This window comes from Trachurus trachurus, assembly GCF_905171665.1.
Source record: "Trachurus trachurus genome assembly, chromosome: 23".
NCBI classification, from domain to species: Eukaryota; Metazoa; Chordata; class Actinopteri; order Carangiformes; family Carangidae; genus Trachurus; species Trachurus trachurus.
The window spans coordinates 22,020,942-22,039,765 of NC_139912.1; the positions used below are offsets into that span (position 1 = coordinate 22,020,942).

The 18,824-nt window shown below is 40.6% G+C and overlaps 2 protein-coding genes across 3 annotated transcripts; one reads left to right on the forward strand and one right to left on the reverse strand.

The window, feature by feature from the left end:
• Positions 1 to 310: 310 nt before the first annotated feature.
• Positions 311 to 12,154, forward strand: ldhba (lactate dehydrogenase Ba). Of its 2 annotated transcripts, none has more exons than XM_083999280.1 (8): positions 311 to 505; positions 5,044 to 5,183; positions 5,462 to 5,579; positions 6,574 to 6,747; positions 6,837 to 7,010; positions 7,757 to 7,874; positions 8,153 to 8,276; positions 11,252 to 12,154. In XM_083999280.1, exons 2-8 carry the CDS (start codon positions 5,052 to 5,054, stop codon positions 11,417 to 11,419), a joined length of 1,008 nt encoding a protein of 335 aa, XP_083855406.1. In that variant the 5' UTR covers positions 311 to 505; positions 5,044 to 5,051; the 3' UTR covers positions 11,420 to 12,154. The 2 variants fall into 2 exon arrangements, with proteins under 2 accessions (XP_083855406.1, XP_083855405.1); XM_083999279.1 differs by having other exon boundaries at positions 311 to 501.
• Positions 12,155 to 13,788: 1,634 nt separating this feature from the next.
• Positions 13,789 to 15,203, reverse strand: kiss2 (kisspeptin 2; the record flags this gene model as incomplete). The annotated part of the gene is made up of 2 exons (XM_083999465.1): positions 13,789 to 14,060; positions 15,092 to 15,203. The coding sequence occupies 2 exons, from the start codon at positions 15,201 to 15,203 to the stop codon at positions 13,789 to 13,791; spliced, it is 384 nt and encodes a 127-aa protein (XP_083855591.1).
• Positions 15,204 to 18,824: the final 3,621 nt, after the last annotated feature.

Sequence of the window (18,824 nt, forward strand, 5' to 3'; positions counted from 1 at the left end):
CTCAGGAGAGGTTAATATTGGATATGGGTCTGACACTGTAATAGTGGTAATTACACTTTTACATCCACACATCAAGCAATGCTCATGGTGTGAGGTGCAGTTTTAAAAATGTCCATGCAGGATGTCTAGCTCTGTTCAAAGAGAGTGTTTGACTGTACATCACCATCAGCCTGTTTCTCCATAACTGCTTGAGTCAGCACAGACAGAGAGAGAGAGAAGGAAAAAAAACGACCGACCATCATATTTCCAAGTCTTCCATAACTGACAGGCGGGAACAAAAATACCACGCAGGCACCCCTCCTTACACGTGAACCCAGCCTGCATGGTCACGGTGGGAATCTATTCACCTCCTCCTCCTGCTGCGCCTCCTCCTCCTCCTCCTCCTCTCTGCTGCCACTCCAGCTCCACACCAGCCTGCTGTCTGTCTCCTCTCCTCGTCGGGCCACCGCACCAGCTAACTTAATATCAGCCTTTAGTAACACCTGGAAAAAAAAAATAAGAGTGAGTATTCCTCTCCCTTTTTTCTGCTTCTTTCTGTTCAGCGGGGGGCTCGTGGCGGTGCTGCTGCACGTGATGCGTGCCCGGCGGCGCAGCAGCAATGGATGCTCCGCTCCGCTCGGCTCCGCTGAAGGAATCCATTGTGTGTCAATGTATGCGCAGTTAAACTTACAGTAAATCCACTGTTTGAAACCACAAGGCGGGTTTTTATGAGCGTGTTCGTTCGGTGTCGTTATTTTAAAAGTTATGGGGTAATATAAAACAAATTTGCTTAATTATTTATTAGTCTAATAATGTGCTGAATTTCAGTTCGTCACAGTAACAGTTAACTGTAACTAACGGTGTAAAGTGCAGCAGCTGGAGCTAATTAAGCTAGCTTTGTGGTTTCACACCATTTCTCCGTTTCGCCACAATTGTTGTAGGCTATTTACATTTTACCACATTTTACCGTTATTTATCCCGCTGTGAGCACTTGACATTGAGGATGGACCGTGTGTCTTTATGTGTGTACTAATGAAGCCATATTGTGTAACGCGCACAGACAGGAAACAATGAACTCGCAGTGAACTTGAACTCTTCCCCTCTGTCGCAGTTACTTTCTCAACCCGTCGTTAAAGACGCCTTGTTAACACATTTTTGAACCCTTCGCTGTGTTGCGTTCAATGTCCTCTCCCCGCAGCATCACTACCAGAACCAAGGGCGATTGTAGGGCTCAGGCCCAGGCTGGTTACATAACCTCAATTCCACTGAAACCATAGGACAAGAGGGGAGCCTATCCACTTACTACAGTCACTCACTCATTTACAGCCCGTGTAGATAGGACACACACCCTACAGTCCTATAGTCACAGCACTAAAGAGATTTTATGAGGCTGAAATGGGGCACTGTGTTTTTCAGCTATCGACTCCTCAGTCCGCCTGCACCCACACACACAGCCGTGATGAGGTGTGTCTCTCTCTGCTGCTCAGACACAAACCACCTCCCCTCCTCCTCTGCCTGCCTATTTCTAGTGTCCATTTGACCTTGTTATGAGCTGATATCTTAACTTGTTGGCAGTGTGTACGGGGCAGAACATGTGACAGAACAATATGAGCTCTCGGGGGCTTTTGTTCTTTATGGCTGCTGATAGCCAAGGTCAGTGTTTTCCAATCTGAGCCCCCCCCCAGGACCTTTAGAGAGCTGTTGGGGTGCCTGGGAGTCGAGTGAATGAATCAGTTAATTTTATTTTACCATGATGTGTCCCTCAATTTGAGACATTTTTGACATCTGATTATGATATAGGCTAATCATGAATTATGTCTAATGGTTTTCATCTTGGCTCAGTTTATGAATCAGTATTTGGGTCAGGGAAGCTCTGGTTTCAGTCGTACACTACACGCTCTATTCTCTAGTCGCTTTTTGTCATTTTGAATTTGACCTTGATATGATATGAACTCAGCCTGTTGCTGAACAGCTGAACCGTGCCATGTGACTTGTGCAGATTGCATAGCCAACTCAATTTAGATATTATTGTGTTTTTACTGGAATTATTGAACCTGATGATCTGAAAATGTTTCTTTTTAAAAAAGAAACTCTATTAGAAAATCCTGCCTTCGTGTTGATATTGAAACCTGTTGACAGAAAACCACATGAGCAGCGCTGTGGGAGAGGAAGTGTGCACTGGAGGATGAAGCTGCAACACTGTGAATGTTGTTAAGCAGTAATACAGTGGTAAAAAATGATACTGATCATACTTTATTGGACATTTTGTCTCTCAATTTGGAACTATTCTATTTTGCAACAAATCACAGTCGTACAGTTGCACAGCAGTCTGACTCGAGGGACAGGTGTTGCCAGAGATAGAAATTTCTAGGGCAAAGTCCTTGTTAGTTAGAAGGAAGCTTGATGTTAGTGATTGAGACATGGTCATCATTTCTTGTCTTAAAAATAACTTTAATTAATCATTTATAAACAGTGGATTTTCTTTGAGTGTCAGAGCACAGCACAGGAAGTCGTAGTAAAACTACTTTGGATTTCAAATTGCTGCTGTCAGTGTGTCATTTTGATCCCCTTGGCCCAGTCCTGGTGGGGGTCACATGTTGTGGGGGGGTCACATGGGGCATTAATGACATGTGCACATGCTACACGTCTCAGTTCTGTTCCTTGTTGCCTCATTATTACAGTTAACCACTGCATCCAACTGCACTTATTAGTAGCACGTTCTTGCAAGTTACAGTTGAACTCACTGTCTGCCTCCAAACCCACATTTTCCCTCTGTGATGAGTCTGTCGCACCATGTGATCAGAGCTGGAAAAATCCACAAGGATGACTCAAGGACCTGAAGGCAGCACAACAGCAGCACCTAGTGAGACTGAATCGAACTTGGACCTGACCTGACTCAGAACTAAGCCCGAGAAGTTGTGTAATACTACACACACAGTGATTGTAGAATATACTTTGTTGATGGTGTCTAAAGTGGGTTTTGTGATATTAAAGGAGACATATTATCCCCCTTTCCACAAATTAAAACCATGCAGCAGTATTTGTCCATAATGGTTGTGAATGGATACCACTTTTTTTCGTCTCCATACTGCTCGTCTGTAATGTCCCTCCTGTATTGAAGCCCCAACATGAGAAATTGTTCCGCCTGTCAGTGCAAATCACGCGAGATTTGCACTGACACAGGAAGAGCAGTGAACTGAGACACTGGGAGCTTCCGCTACAAACAAGCTTAAAATATAGACTTATTTAATTTTTTTTTTTGGAACATTTTCTCATATCGGGGCTTCAATACAGGAGGGACATTACAGACGAGCAGTATGGAGGTATTTGGATGTTTTTTGGTGTGTCTTTTTGGACGAAGAAAAGTGGTATCCATTCACAACCATTATATGGACAAATACTGCTGTAACTCAGAGAAGGCACGAGGACTCTGAAAATTCCCACAGCTCTTAGTTGACATGCGGGTGAGTAGATAATGAGTGAAATTTGAATTTTGGGTGAACTATCCCTTTAAGGAGTGGCTTTTCCACAAGCACTCGAGCACAACGTTGATAAACACACCGGAAACAGCTACCACTGATCTGTACCGAGACTGTGGAAGGTGGAGACATGTGGCGGTGGTGTATTTGCGACAATAAAAAAAAAAGAAGAAATTTTAAGGAGTGGCGGCTAGGATTCAGGAACTGCGGCCCGCCACTCCTAAATGTACACTGTGAAGACATGTGAGGGAACAGCCTGTAAAACCACATGGATTTCAACCTAGGGAGCTTGCACATTACAGATTGTCAATTCTCACATTTCACAAGGCAAGACAAACACCCAAATTAAAGAGCCTTCAAAAAGTGATATTTCCATAATATGTCTCCTTAAATATAATTTTTCAGTTCCTTCCTGTACCACTAGGGGCTTTATACGGTCTCATCATGCAACATCATCTGTGAAGAACTCCTTATTCCTAGTGAGATAAGTGTCAGAGCATCACAGATGATAAACTGTCTGTTTGACACATACAGTACAGTACAGGAGATGGATACAGTCAGTCACCATGATAACATACTCTTACACATCATGTATGTACAGATTAGCATTAGCATGATGCTGTGTAGGAACAGAGAGCTGATAGCTGCTGAAAGTGAGTAAGATGATGACGGAAACGCTCTGATAAGACTCAAGTATTTAAAGTGAACAGCGGCTTTTAGTCAGTTTGTAAGTTGTTTGGATCCTGCACTTGGACTCCACCATGATGTCTCGTTTCCTGATGCCCATCCGCGCCTCCTCCTGTAAGTCTCTGTGGCCACGCTCATCTCCTCAGCGCTGTGATCGGCCAAGACTGGCTCTGTTGTTGGTTGTTATTATTTTATACTGAGTTAGGACGGTGTGTATGGCTTTATTTTGGGAAAAAAAGACACTGCTGGTCCTGAGTGTTGAAACTATCAGCGTCTATGTTGATTGACAGGATGTGTCTCATGGACAGTTGTGATAATGCTTCATTTTGTTGTGGAATAGATCAAATAACTGTTGTATCTCCTGCTGGTTTCCTTTGTGTTTGTGCATAGCTGTGGTCAGCTATTTGTTAGAGGTTGTGAATCGGATTAATCAGTAATTTGATTGGTTGAAATCAATCTTCAGAGCTGTGATAATTAATTAGTTGTGAAGATTTGCTGCTTTTCAGAAAGAAACTCACCACCTTCAGCTTTGGGAACTTGTGGTGGCCATTTTTTTTTGTTTACAGTTTTTTTTATTGGATGATTTAATAACTATTGGACAATTTAAAAAACAGATTCATTTATGATGATATAAATGATTTATCATTAGCCTACTGTTCATTCACCTGCTTGTTAATAATAGTAGAAAACTGTTATCAACTATTTTATAGACTGAAATGAATGAATTATTTACCTTTCATTAAGACAGTGTTTGACTGTGACCTTATAGCTGTGTGTGTTTCACAGTCAACAGGCTGATTATGGGATGAACAACAAGGCTTGTAGTCTGTAACAGTAAATGATTACATTAGGGTGAAGCAGATGTTTGACATCATGTCCTCTCTGTGTCTCTCTGCAGCTGCCATCATGTCTTCAGTTCTGCAGAAGCTGATCAGCCCTCTGTCCGGCGCCCCCGCCGCCGAGCCCCCCAGGAACAAGGTGACGGTGGTGGGAGTGGGCCAGGTGGGCATGGCCTGCGCCGTCAGCATCCTGCTGCGGGTAAGACACACAGTCAGCAACATCATCACTTCTATCACATGAGGAGAAAAATAGGAATATGTGTCATAACCTGCATATGTGTGTGTGTTTTGTTATGCACTGCACTTTAAAGATGTATTTATGCTTTTATACTTGTTGTTATTATATGTCTATGTGCTCTTTCTTTGAACTACCCAGTGTGCTCTTAAATTGTCCGTCTGAAATAAATAAAGCTATTTGAATTGAACTGAATTGTATGTGACATATTCTTATTTCCATAAAATCCTCCTGTGGCTCAGGACCTGTGTGATGAGCTGGCTCTGGTTGATGTGATGGAGGACCGTCTGAAGGGAGAGATGATGGACCTGCAGCACGGCAGCCTCTTCCTCAAGACCTCCAAGATCGTCGCTGACAAAGGTCAGTGTCTGTTGCTCCCGCGCCGCCGCACCGTGCAAAGAAAGAGTCTAAACATCACGGGAGCGGTGATGGGAACAGCGTTATAAATAAACCACCTTACTCACGGCGCTACTTCTTCCAGACTTTTTAGAAAGTTACAGTTTACTTGACTCAAGAAGTCCCTTCACAAAATAATACACCTGTTTAAGTGTGTGATATATACACATTTGTTTCAGTTGATCAACTAGTTGGGGAAAAATAGGTTTATCTGGAACAAGGTATTAGTTCTCAGTATTCAAGGGTCCGTTGGTTAGTTCCAGATAAACGTAAAAAAGTCCAAGTAATTTGACATATTTGAGCTTTTTTTTTTTTTTTAAAGTAACGCAATAATTACCTTTCCTGGTAATTCAATTCAGTTCAATTTCCTTTTATTGTCATTGAGCAATAAAGCACAACGGAACTTAAGTGCATCTTTCCTTGATAATTTAACATGTAAAATAATTATACGAAGAGTAATTTAAGATATATACATACTGTATATATATAATTAGTCACTTTTATAATGTAGTAACTCATAGTAACTTTAACTAATTACTTTTTAAAAGTAACGTGCCCAACACAGCTCATCAGATGTGCATTGACTGAGTCTTCGAGCCTTAGAGTTACCTGTCAGAACAGAGACTGAGTCCACATCTCTAATGGGAAATGAGCTGATAACTGCCGTCGTGCACAGGGACATTGATTGTGGTTATTATTTAACACAGTGTGTCAGTGTGAGAGCTGTGAGTACTTCTCTTATCTGAGGCCGTGAGTGATTACAGTTTTAGTGGAGTGGCCCCAGTGGGAATGTAACCTCCAACCTCACAAGAGTGAATGCTCGCTTCACTCAGAGCTCAGACTGATGTGCAGTAAAGACTCAGCATCAAAGCCACTTATTCATTCATTAATACAAACAGTGCATTAAAGGATAATGGTAATAAAGAGTGTAAATCTATCTGGTCTCCTTCTCCTCCAGACTACGCAGTGACGGCCAACTCCCGCCTGGTGGTGGTGACGGCCGGCGTCCGCCAGCAGGAGGGCGAGAGCCGCCTCAACCTGGTGCAGAGGAACGTCAACGTCTTCAAGTCCATCATCCCCCAGATCATCAAGCACAGCCCCAACTGCACGCTCATCGTGGTCTCCAACCCCGGTAAATACACACACACACACACACACACACATCATCTTCTGCTGTGTGTGTGTATAACACTCATCTGATGTAACCCCCCTCCTCCACAGTGGACGTGCTGACCTACGTCACCTGGAAGCTGAGCGGTCTGCCCAAGCACCGCGTCATCGGCAGCGGCACCAACCTGGACTCGGCCCGCTTCCGCTACATGATGGCCGAACGCCTGGGCATCCACGCCAGCTCCTTCAACGGCTGGGTGCTGGGCGAGCACGGAGACACCAGCGGTGAGGACCTGCAGGAAAACACTCACTTATTTATTATCACTCTAAATCATAGAGATACAGTATTTGTCTGATAAGGCGTCTGATACGACAGAAGGGCCACATTGAGGAAAAAAAAAAATTCACAGACTTAGAGAATAAAGTCATAGTTTTAGGAGAACAAAATCATAATATTATGAGAAAATATCTTAACCAGTAGTTTTAGAGGAGGAGAGTTGTTAAAATGAGGCCGTGGAGCATTTTGTGAAGTTGTACTTCAGTATAGGTTTCACAGACAAGGAGATACTTAATCTTTTAGCACATCAGCACCACATTGTCATCAGTATCAGGACTTTGAAAAGAATATGCAAGAAAATGAATCTATTCCCATAAATGTATTACTTTTCCTCATGAAATCACTACTTTATTTTCATAAAATTATGACATTTTTCTCGTAATATGACTTTTTTCCCATAAAATTATGTCATTTTCTCGTAATGTCCCTTTTTTTTATAGAATTATGACTTTTTCTCATAATATTCTTGTAAAGTTATGACTTTTTCCTCATGAAATTGCTACTTTATTCTCGTAAAATTAAGACTTTTTTTTCGCAATATTATGACTTTATTCTTGTAAACTATGACTTCATTCTTAAAGTCTGTGAAAAATTTTTTTCTCAATGTGGCCTTCATACTCTTTCTACTGTTGTAGTCTGGAGGGAATTATTGGAAACTAGACATTCATTTTTGTGTGTTTTTTTTCTTTTCCAGTGCCTGTGTGGAGCGGCGCTAACGTGGCTGGAGTCAACCTGCAGAAGCTGAACCCTGAGATCGGCACCGATGGCGACAAGGAGCAGTGGAAGGCCACACACAAGGCTGTGGTGGACAGGTACGCTGTAGCCAGGGAGCAGGGATTACAACCAGATAACAAAACATAATGTTGTTGTTGTGCATGTGTACACAACTCAGGTCCAACACAAACATTTGCATGCACTCAACCCTGCAGGTTTTATTACAGGATCTTAACAGGGTTATATTGTGTGGTTGAGTAGGGCTGAGCTGTATCTGTCCTCCAGGGGGCAGTGGTTGGAGACAAGCTGGTCTGGTAGTTGATAGCAGGTCAACTGTGACTATATGATACTAACAGAGCTGTGTGTTGTGTCTCAGTGCCTACGAGGTGATCAAGCTGAAGGGATACACCAACTGGGCCATTGGCCTGAGCGTGGCCGACCTGACTGAGAGCATCATCAAGAACATGAGCAGAGTACACCCCGTCTCCACCATGGTCAAGGTCAGACACACACACACACACACTCACACACACTTTGTCTTTCCCTATATGCCTGGAGCTGCACACACACACAACCCAAAGCCTAAATAAAGTAGTTGTTGCTTATGGATGCCATGTTGCCGGACTATTTTTGGACCTGTTATCATGTGACCTTCATCCATTCTCCTCTGCTACAACTGCTCTTTGTTATCTCAGACACTGAGAGTGAAGGTCTGAACACACACACACACACACAACGGTCTCAGTGGGACAGTCTCACATTTCTATGAACAATATCTTACACAAAAAGATTCTAAATTCACACAAACATTTGACAAACAGAGGCTTTAGATCAGTTATTATCAGTAGTTGTTGTTTTTGAGTTGTTGAGTACTTTATTTGTCAGAATCTCTTCTGATATTTTTCTCATGTCCAAGAGACTTGTTTCTCATAACAAAAAAACATTACAAAATATAACACAATGTAAAACAAATCAAACAAACATCAGACAATGACAAAAACATTAGAAAAATATAACACGAAACAAACATCAGGCATTTGACGTGCTATATACGTAACATCAAAGTGGCTGCAGTGCCTCCAAGTCCCTACACTAACCAACCCAACTGATTCAACATTTAACAGACTGAGGAATAAAAGAGTTCCTCAGTCTGTTTAATCTAATGTACAATTATCTGTATTACAGAAAACACTTCTATCAGATGAATCAGATTATTGCTGTTTGATATATTGATAAAAATAATGTGAAACAAAGACCATTGCCTTTGTTGCTAAATGCTCTAAATAGTCCTATAGCAGGAATGTTAATGCTGTCTGTGTACTGTACCTCTGCCAGATGTTGTGTTTTTGGGGCAGTTCAACATAAATGTGCTCATTTTGCAGCTGACTTACCAGTCTCATGCTGTGTGTCAACTGTGATAGTTAGCCGTGTCGTATCATGAAGACTGGAAGTAGCCCGCCTCCATCTGTTCACCATTCAACAACACATCTGCAAACACTTGAACCACATGTTGGCTCCATTAGTTTAATGCCAGTCTGACAAGTTGTGGTTTTACATGCTGCAGTTGTTTCTTGATGAGCAACAGCTGGGCTGCAGCTTCCTGAAGCCTCGTCGCCACAGTTGAGGTTGCACCGCGTTGGTACTATTGTGTCTGTGTGGATGTGAAACCGGCGGCAACTGTACCTCAGAAACCACACTGCAGTAAAGGAGTTTGTCAAGAAACAGTTCCAGCACGTAACTCCTCCTGAATCCTGTTAGTGTAGTGGGGAAACAAATAAACTATGAATCGCCAATTAATTATTATAGAGATGTTTTAGAGGATCTGGATGCTTTCTCAGTCCTTCCAGAAAAATGCAGAGTTTTTTTGTGATTATGCGGGCTAAATCCTTGATTATGCACTATGCAGCACGTTATCTTAAAAAATCCAATGGAATATGCGGGATATTTATGCAATTTTATGCCATGAAATTGCGGGAATTTGCAAAGATTGCGGGAACTTGCAAAAACTGCAGTTTGATGAATAGGAAAAAAAGTGATTCCCCCAACACTCTGTTCTCACCAGGCTACTGCCTTAATGTAAAGAGTCATTTCTCCTACATCACAGACAGTGCTGGGAATCATTAAGTTCTCATCTTGTTTTATGTCAGACCTGAATAAACACATGACTCAAATTTACAAAACGTTTGAGTCAAACAAGTTCTGTAGCTTTTCAAAAAGAATACACTACAACTTCTGTAAAAAAAAAAAAAAAAAAATGAATTAAACAATAATATTAAATGTCAGCTTCAGCTATACCAGGGTATCCGCGGGGTCTTGAAAAGTATTAAAAGGTGATAAATCAATTTTGGGAAAATTAAGACCCTTAAAAAGTATTAAAAAGTCTTTTCACGTCTTTATAAAGTCTTACATTTTGAGGGTATTTTTTCTGAATTAGCTGTCCAAGAGTTTGAGTCCTAAAAAACATTGTGAAAGTGTGTGAATTTATTCATTTTATCAAAAAACAAAGATGAACCAGTACATACAAAAGAAAAGAAGATTGTTGTTTTTGTTTTTTGAGAGTGGAGCGATGTTTTATTTATTTATTTTTGATAAACTTTGCCTTTGATTTCTTATCCCAGCCTATTTTGAATTCTGTTGTATCATAGTGGTCTATAGTCTTTATCACAAACTAAAACTGTTACGTTAAAAGTGTCACTGTTGTGATGTAATTGGTTACAGCTTGAAGTGGCGGTGAGGTATTAAAAATATTGAGAAGGTATTGAAAAAGTCTTAAAAAGGTATTAGAATTAACTTCAAGATTCCTGTGTATACCCTGTATACAAAACAGACGTCTTCTGTTCAAATAAGTTCTTCCAATGCACAAAGTGCAATCTCTTACAGTAACGTAAATGTACATACTACTAATATACTTACTGTAAGGGTTTTGAAACTAGTATGATTTAACCAACTGGTAACAAAAAAGTGCAATCTTCCAACTGTAAAGTTGCATCAACTCCTGAATAACTTTCCGATGACGTCACCTCTTAACGTTCCCAAGGCAACAGGAGGAAAATGGCTGCTCTTGTGTGAAGTAAATGCAACATTTTTCAACTTTAGCATAGATATATGTGACTTGTTTGCAACGAAAATGCAGGGATTATGAAATCATGCAACCCCCGCATATTTCACGCGGAAATTGCCGATGTATGCGGCGGAAGTGCGGCGTCTTTGAAAAAATGCGGCCACTACATTCATTCCTTCATTCATTCATTTTGATTTATTCCATTCATGGTATACATTCTTCACATGGTTGCACATATTTACATAATGTACACATTGTCACCATGAATGAAAAGGAGCAGGATGAAGAAAACGTATAGTATCTGTTGTTATAATTACATTGGCTTACTTCAACACCATAAATGTGCAGACTCGCGTTTTTTTTCTCAGAGCGTCCTTCTCACCCACCTCTATGTATGTGTGTGTGTTTCCTCAGGACATGTATGGCATCGGCGAGGAGGTCTTCCTGTCTCTGCCCTGCGTGCTGAACGGCAGCGGCGTGAGCAGCGTGGTCAACATGACCCTGACAGACGGCGAGGTGGCCCAGCTGAAGAAGAGCGCCGACACACTCTGGGGCATCCAGAAGGACCTCAAGGACATTTGAACGCACCTTGCGCACACAGAGCACACACCATCGATGCAGAGGCCTGAGACACACACACACACACTCCTTTTATAACGTCCCCCCTCTTTTAGACTGTATCGCTGTTATTTTAAAGGATAATATCAGTGTTTTTCTTCAAAGTCCCCCTCAGACGTCAGAGCCGCATATTGTCACTGCCAATCACCCGACACCCAGAAGTCTAAAAAACACTCGTATGCTCCTTTAAAGACACACCTGCTCCCAAACGGCTCGTAGACTGAAGTGGCTGTGTTACTGTGTTTGTGTTAGGAGACGTAAAGCTGACCTGTCACCTGCTCTGTATGTGGATTCTTGTGTTGCAGCTGTTTAGACCAGGATCAAACACAACCCTCCATAAAGCCTAACGTGTCCAAAGTTCCTCCTTCAGCACTTCCTGTTCCGAGTCGTTCAAGACCCTAAAAATCCAAAAAGGCCGCCGCCCTCAGCCAGAGGCGGCACAGCAGACAGTCCACTGCTGGCTTAGGTCAACACAGGTTAAACTGACATTGTGAGTGTGAAGGTGCTTTTTTCTTCCCCTCTCGTTTCCTTGGTGTCGACAAAAGGGAGATGGAGCGAAAGAGTAGGAGTGGTTTCGTCCAGCTCGAGTTGTTTTTGTCTTTTGTTAAAAAAGCATCGATTTCTGACTGTGACCTTGTGTTGGAAAGTGTTTTGGAGAGAGTAACGTCTAACTTAATAAACTAAACCTCATGAAGGAAACTGTGTGTGGGAGTGTTTTACTTTCTGCAAATATGACCATTCATGGTCTTTTTGTTAGGTTTATCATTTGTTCTATAAATAGTTGTTATAAATAGACACCAGCATCTTAAGATGCAAATACAGTATTTCAAAATTGATTTTTATGTTGAAAATTGTGTTCAGAATTGCAATGATTTAATTATCAGAGTTTCTCAAATAAATAATAATTAACTATGAACCATCCACTCCATCACTACTGGGATTTGAGCAATCATAACAGTCATGGTTATTTGCAATGATATGAATTTACACTTATTTTCCACATTTTACAAAACACTGAGAGCAGAGCAGCAGTTGTTAGGTAACTGATGAACCAGTGAAACAAGCATCTTCATTTACGTCACATTTAGGAGCTGCAACTGGAAACCAGCCAGTTTAGTTTCATACAACTGAATGAGTGAGACAACTGCAAGCTAATAGATGATCCACCAATCATTAGTATGAATTCTCTACATCCTGCTCATTGATAAAGGACGACAGACATGACACCTCACACTTATCAGATATTGGAACTCATTAGGTCTCATTAGTCTTGCCAAATGAGCCAGCATCAATGTATGAAAACTGTTATAACTTTAAACATTGATATTATTTAATTCATGATTTATAAAATATTAATTAAACGAACTGCCTGATTATAAACCATTTATAAATACTTTATAAGGGTAGTCTCACTAAAGCGGTGCCATTTTACATTAAGTCATCATAGCATATTTATTTTGTTATATGAGCACGTGTTTTCTGCTTTATTTATTTATTATTTATACTGGCTTCACCTCCATTTATGCAATTGTTACAGAAGATTGCACAGTGTAATGCCTCAGTGTTCAGGAAATCAAAGCACACAACAAATCAATCATTTGTTTTATGTTTTAATATTTTTTTTAAAGGAATCATTTTTTTCCTACAGTGGAGATGAATCATTATTTTAAGATTTTGTCGAACTCCGTAGCAGATGTTTCCCACTAATGTGTGTCATGTGCAGGTTGCTTCGCCTTCACCTTCTGTCCAATTTGTCCCAAACTTCTCTCCATCACGTGCAGTCTGACTCTTTGCTGTTAACTCATAATAATCATGGCTCATTCTCTCACTACAGGATGAAGCCCTGAGCTTCATTTTCCTCAACAAACAGAAACTGTAAAATGGTTTGTTGTAAAAACTTCTGACTGGTTGACTGGTGTACAGGGCGTAAGCTTCTCCTTTAATGTTTCATTATCAAATATTAGTTTTAAATTTTAGCCTCATTATATTTCATGTACTCATTAACAGCATTACACTTAGCTGCTGAGGGATGTGTAGATATTATGAATGAAAGTGCTATAGCGCCACCCTGTGTTCAGATTAAACAACTGCTGCTTTTTATTATATCACCAGTTTCTTTATTGTGACTTTGAGGTTTTTCCTTCAATATAAAAATCACCTGAACAGTTTCATTTGGATTTCTCACAGTGATCACAGAGATAATACAGAGAAAAGATGATTAGGCTACAAAGCACTGTCACAGTACATGTAGGTACAAAAGTTTTATTCAGGGCAACATGATGTTACCTGAAGTAAAAGGTCTCATTAAACACTAATGGAAAGACTTGTCTCTTTCAGGTAGGCACCTCAAGTTCTCGCGCGAATAGAGAGAGGGGTGAGAAGTTCTTCGTCCTGGCCCTCTGCACGGCTCTCCTGTAGACGTAGCCGTTGTAGCGTTTCCCGAAGCGGAGGCCGAACGGGTTGAAGTTGAATTTGCTCCTGCGGTCGTTGCACAGCAGCTGCCGCCGGTCGTCGTTCTCCCTCAGGGAGAAACACAGGTTTGGATCCTCGTCCAGGAAGTCTGCTGCTGCGGCCCTGCTCCTCCTGAGCCCGGAGACCACTGATCCTGAGTCAGGGGGGACACACCACACACATCACAGCATCAGCATGACTGACTCTGAACTCATTCAACCTGTAAAGACTTTTTTTTTTCTTACAAATGCAACATTTCTCATGAAAAACTGTGATAAATCAGAATCAAACAATGATATTAATTCATCTAAAACAACCACCTCATATTTTGGGTTTATTTCATGCAAAATGTGCTATGTGGCTATGTGTATGTCTATGTATATTTGTATGTCTTTTTCTTGTGTATGTCTTCCTGTCATTTTTTTGTGTCTGGGCCCCTTTTAAAAGCTCTTGAGCTTCTCAGGGTGTCCCATTTCACATATGAAATTACAAATATTTTAATGATTTTAATACCTTTTCTATGTGAATAAAGATGACTGATATTCCAGGACAAAGAGACATAGTCAATCTACCCTCACCTACCTCTTACACATAGGCTACCTGTACTGCACAGCTCTTAGTATATAGGGTTCTTTTTTTAACTACATTGTTTTCTTTCTTTTTTTTGTTTTTATTTTATTTTACTTATATTACTTATTTAACTGTCCCCTCCTTCTTGCACTATACACCAATAACTCTTTAGTTCTATAACTATTTGGCAATAAATTCTGATTCTATATCATGTTGGATTATGTATGTCACATAAGAATACAGGAATGAAATGCAATCTGGTATTGCATAGCAGGAAAATATAGTTCTGTAATATTGTTTAATAATTAATTCATATCTTACACTCTTCTTATTATTGATACATAACATTCAAGCACTATGCTATACGGTCGTAGGCAATGGATGTGAGTTAATGTTATGCACTGTTGAATAAAGTCATTTTGTAATGCACCCCATTTTAATCTTAAATCTTAAATTAACTACTGATTGCAAATGTCAGGTTAGGTGAAAAGTACCATATAAATGATAGACCACTGTCCATAATCAGATTGAAGTAAAATGTCATCTGGTTAATTAGAATAGGTCAAATAAAACCTGGTAAAACTTGTGAAATGATCATGTGTCCAGGTCACCCACCTGTTGCTGGTGTCCTCTGTGCAGAGTGGTATCCGGGCGGAGCGGCTCCCACGCTGCCTCCATCCTGACCAGCGATCAGCCCGCACACAACGACCAGGGCCACGAGTCTCATCTTCCAACACCAGGCCCACATCAGCAGGTACTAAACGCCTTCCCTCCATTCACACCTGTTTTATATCACCGCCGTGACCTCGTGCCCCCCCCCCAGCTCTCGGCCAATCACAGCCGTCCGTGAGCTCTGCACTGTAAATTGCTGCAAAGAGCTGCTGGTGGTTGCTGAAATGCATCTTTCATCTGCTCTTCTCAGAAATGATCATTCATCCGGTACAAGATAATATGTTAGTGCATGTTGGAAAAAGGACTAAAAAGCCGGGACGTGTAATTGCGCAGACCGGGCTGGGGTTTGGCTCCAGCAGCAGCAGCAGCAGCAGCAGCAGCAGCAGCAGCAGCAGCAGCAGCAGCAGCAGCAGGAAGGACTGGGTAGTCACTGGAAACCAGATGCTCACTTCTACTATATCCAGCTGCAGTAGAGGAGGACATATTCAGAGCTTTGTATTAGTACCACCATGTAGGATCACAGCAGACCTACATTTAAACTCCTATTTGACTAAAGATACTAATATCCTCCTTCTTTTATTGGTAGTACAAAATAAAAGTATATACTCCAGAAAACGGCCTCTGTATTTCTCTGTACTACAACTCACAAACATCTGGAATCTGACGAGGGGCCCCCACCAGCTCACAAGACCTGGTTGTATTTCAACACACTTCCATATGTGTGACAGTGTGATACCTGCATCCTGAGGGGGGTGGGGTAACACTACTTATAATAAATAAAAGACTGTGTCATGTTTGGTGTTGCCATCTTATGACTTATATTTTCTTTAATACTGTCACTTTTCCATTAAAGGGATAGTTCAATATTTTTTTGGCAAATTGGCCCATTGCCATAATCCCTATAGTTTTAGGAGTAGGTTTGTTACCTTTAATTGTCGGTGCAAGCTATTTTTAGAACGGCGGAGCAGAGCCGCAAGCTGCTCAGAGCTACGCTACGGAGGCTCATGGGATTTCTTGGTTTCCCTCATCAAACTCACCAAATACACAATCCAACAACTCCAAAACGCTCTGGTGGACAAGTTGTGACCTGCACATTCACCACGCTATGAGATAACTAGAAAATTTCTTCTCGGGAAATTTTGAATGGGCCACGGCTACTGCCGATTTTGCCATCTCTGTCAACATGGGAATCAAACCCAAGATCTTAAGGTCAAGACAGAGCTGATCAGACAGACACATGATCATCTTTCTATAAGCACTGATATGGAGGAGCTGTAATCACATTAGGTTAACTGTGTGTGTGTGTGTGTGTGTGTTTATCTTGTGTAATAGGGCCAGGACTCAATTAAAACAATTAATCTAATTAATTAGAGGCTTTGTAATTAATTAATCGCAATTAATTGCATTTTAATCGCATATAAATATTTGACCTGAGAACAGTGAGAAGCATTTTTTTCACATGGATTTTAGTATACCATTGAATGACTGAATAGCTTAAAGCAGAAGTAAGTGGTCCGGTCGTTTTCGCTAATGCTGCGTTCCAGGCAGGCTTTTGAAATCGTAAATTACAGCTTCAAGTCACAACTTACGACTTTGTAGCGTTCCAGGCAACCCACTCGTGTTTTTCCGACCTGTTTTACCGGTGAAAGTCACTATAACGGCCACTCGTAACTTCCGACCGGTGAAGTCGTACCAGATCGAACTGGTACGACTTCACGGTCGGAAAAATACGAGTTTCCTTGAACGCACCATAACAGTCCTCGTCCCTACGTTTCTCCTCGGCTCAGAGCAGAGCAGAGTGACTGACAGACCCGTGTTTCAGACCAAACACTCTATGTAAGTGATTGCTGTCGGAAGATAGAACTATTTAAGACTTATATTAACATATCACTTACTTCTGCTTTAATCTCTGTTCCAAATGTAATTTCTCACTGGAATAACTTTACTCCAGACTTGAACTGGAAAAAAATATGGTGCCTTCCTTCTAAATTTCTGATTATAAATAAGATTAAAGAAGTTTCTTTTAAAATGATCCATAGATTTTATCCCTGCAAACTATTTTTACGTAGATACAAAAAAGACATTGATGTGGACTGTTCATTCTGCAAACAATGTGAAGAAGATCTTTATAATCTGTTCTGGTCCTGTCCCTTTTCATCTGCTTTCTGGCAAGATGTTTGTACTTTTATTTCTCAGAATATCTTGTCTGGTGTTTCTCTTACATATGTGAATGTGCTGTTTGGGTTCCACTCCTATCCTGCGAATAACAAAGATCATTGTAAAAGACATGTAAACATAGGCTATATGGTTTTATTTATAATTCATAATTGTTTAATATTATTATCATTAGTAGTAGGCAGATCACCATCATAATTCTATTTTGTAATTTCGAATGTTCAGATGTTGTCATAACTACGGAGGTACAGTAGGCTAACGGTAAACGGAGCAGAGACACGAAAAGGAAACAAGGAGTGTACTTTGCATATTAATGTAAATATTTTTGAGCGCCCCGTCAAAATGGCAACAAGGTATCTTTTATTTACTCTTCTGACTTTGTAGTGATTGTGATTGTGTTGTATTTGTGTGATTCTATAGATATTTATTTGTGTATATTTTGTGTTCATAACAGCTCTTACGGTATGGATGGATGTTAACGATGGAACGCTATTAAACGAACAAAATCTACAGACGTCTCATACTTGTAAAGCAAAAAACCATAATGATTGACCGGGGAACGCTACAATCATTATTACATCATCAACCTGCTTGTTCTACTTGCAAAATACCACATACACAAATCCAAATTCGCTAATCACAATCCATTGTTTTTAATTTTTGAGAAGGAACTCAAACAATACTTAACTATTCAATAGGCTATTCATCAAACAAAAAAGCTATTAAAACCACTGAGTTATTCATTTTATAAAATATTTTATTGGATTAATAGCAATGTTTTGTATACTATTTTGAATGCTGCGACCCCCTGGCATTGTATTGTTCTGTGTTTTGTATGTTTCACTAATTGTAATACCTGAATTGTCAATAAAATTTGCACAAAAAAAAAGAAAAAAAAAAAAAAAAAAGGGTAGTGACAGTGACATCGCCACTATCGTGGCCAATCACCGCTCGTATTGCTACCAAGAATTTTAAGGTCGTGGCCAATCACCGCTCGTATCGCTACCAAGAATAGGAGGCGGGCTCTACCAAGAATTGACCAATCAGCGTCAAGCCTGTTACCAGGAGCAGAGGAGAAAAAAAGTCCGTCAGAGCCTGGTCAGAGCCGACAACGAACCTGCTAATGAACGTAAGTAAACCTATATTGTCAATAAAATTAATTGGCAGACGTATATGTATGTATAATGTTGTTTTGTGATGAATAACCTGTGGCTCGGTAACGTTGACGACCGGCTAATAACGGCAGTTTACTGTTACCTGTCGTGTCGCCATTACGTTAACTTACAGTTTGCATTTCCAGTAACGTTAGTGATTTCTACTCTTCCTACTCATATTACCTTTGTGTACATTATATTTAACGTTAATATCTGGAAAAAAATAACGTTAACCTGCCTGTTGAGGACATTAGCGAGCTAAATAATTAAATGAATGAACATTAGGTTACAAACAGATTTCCAGTAATGTCACTTTACAGTACAGTAGCAGGCCCACAGGGTCCGAC

Excerpts from the sequence above, each read along its gene's own strand:
- ldhba (XM_083999280.1), top strand. The coding sequence starts at position 5,052 with ATGTCTTCAGTTCTGCAGAAGCTGATCAGCCCTCTGTCCGGCGCCCCC. Across the intron at positions 6,748-6,836 it reads CATCGTGGTCTCCAACCCCG|TGGACGTGCTGACCTACGTC; the intron begins GTAAATACACAC and ends CCTCCTCCACAG. Across the intron at positions 7,011-7,756 it reads CGAGCACGGAGACACCAGCG|TGCCTGTGTGGAGCGGCGCT; the intron begins GTGAGGACCTGC and ends TTTCTTTTCCAG.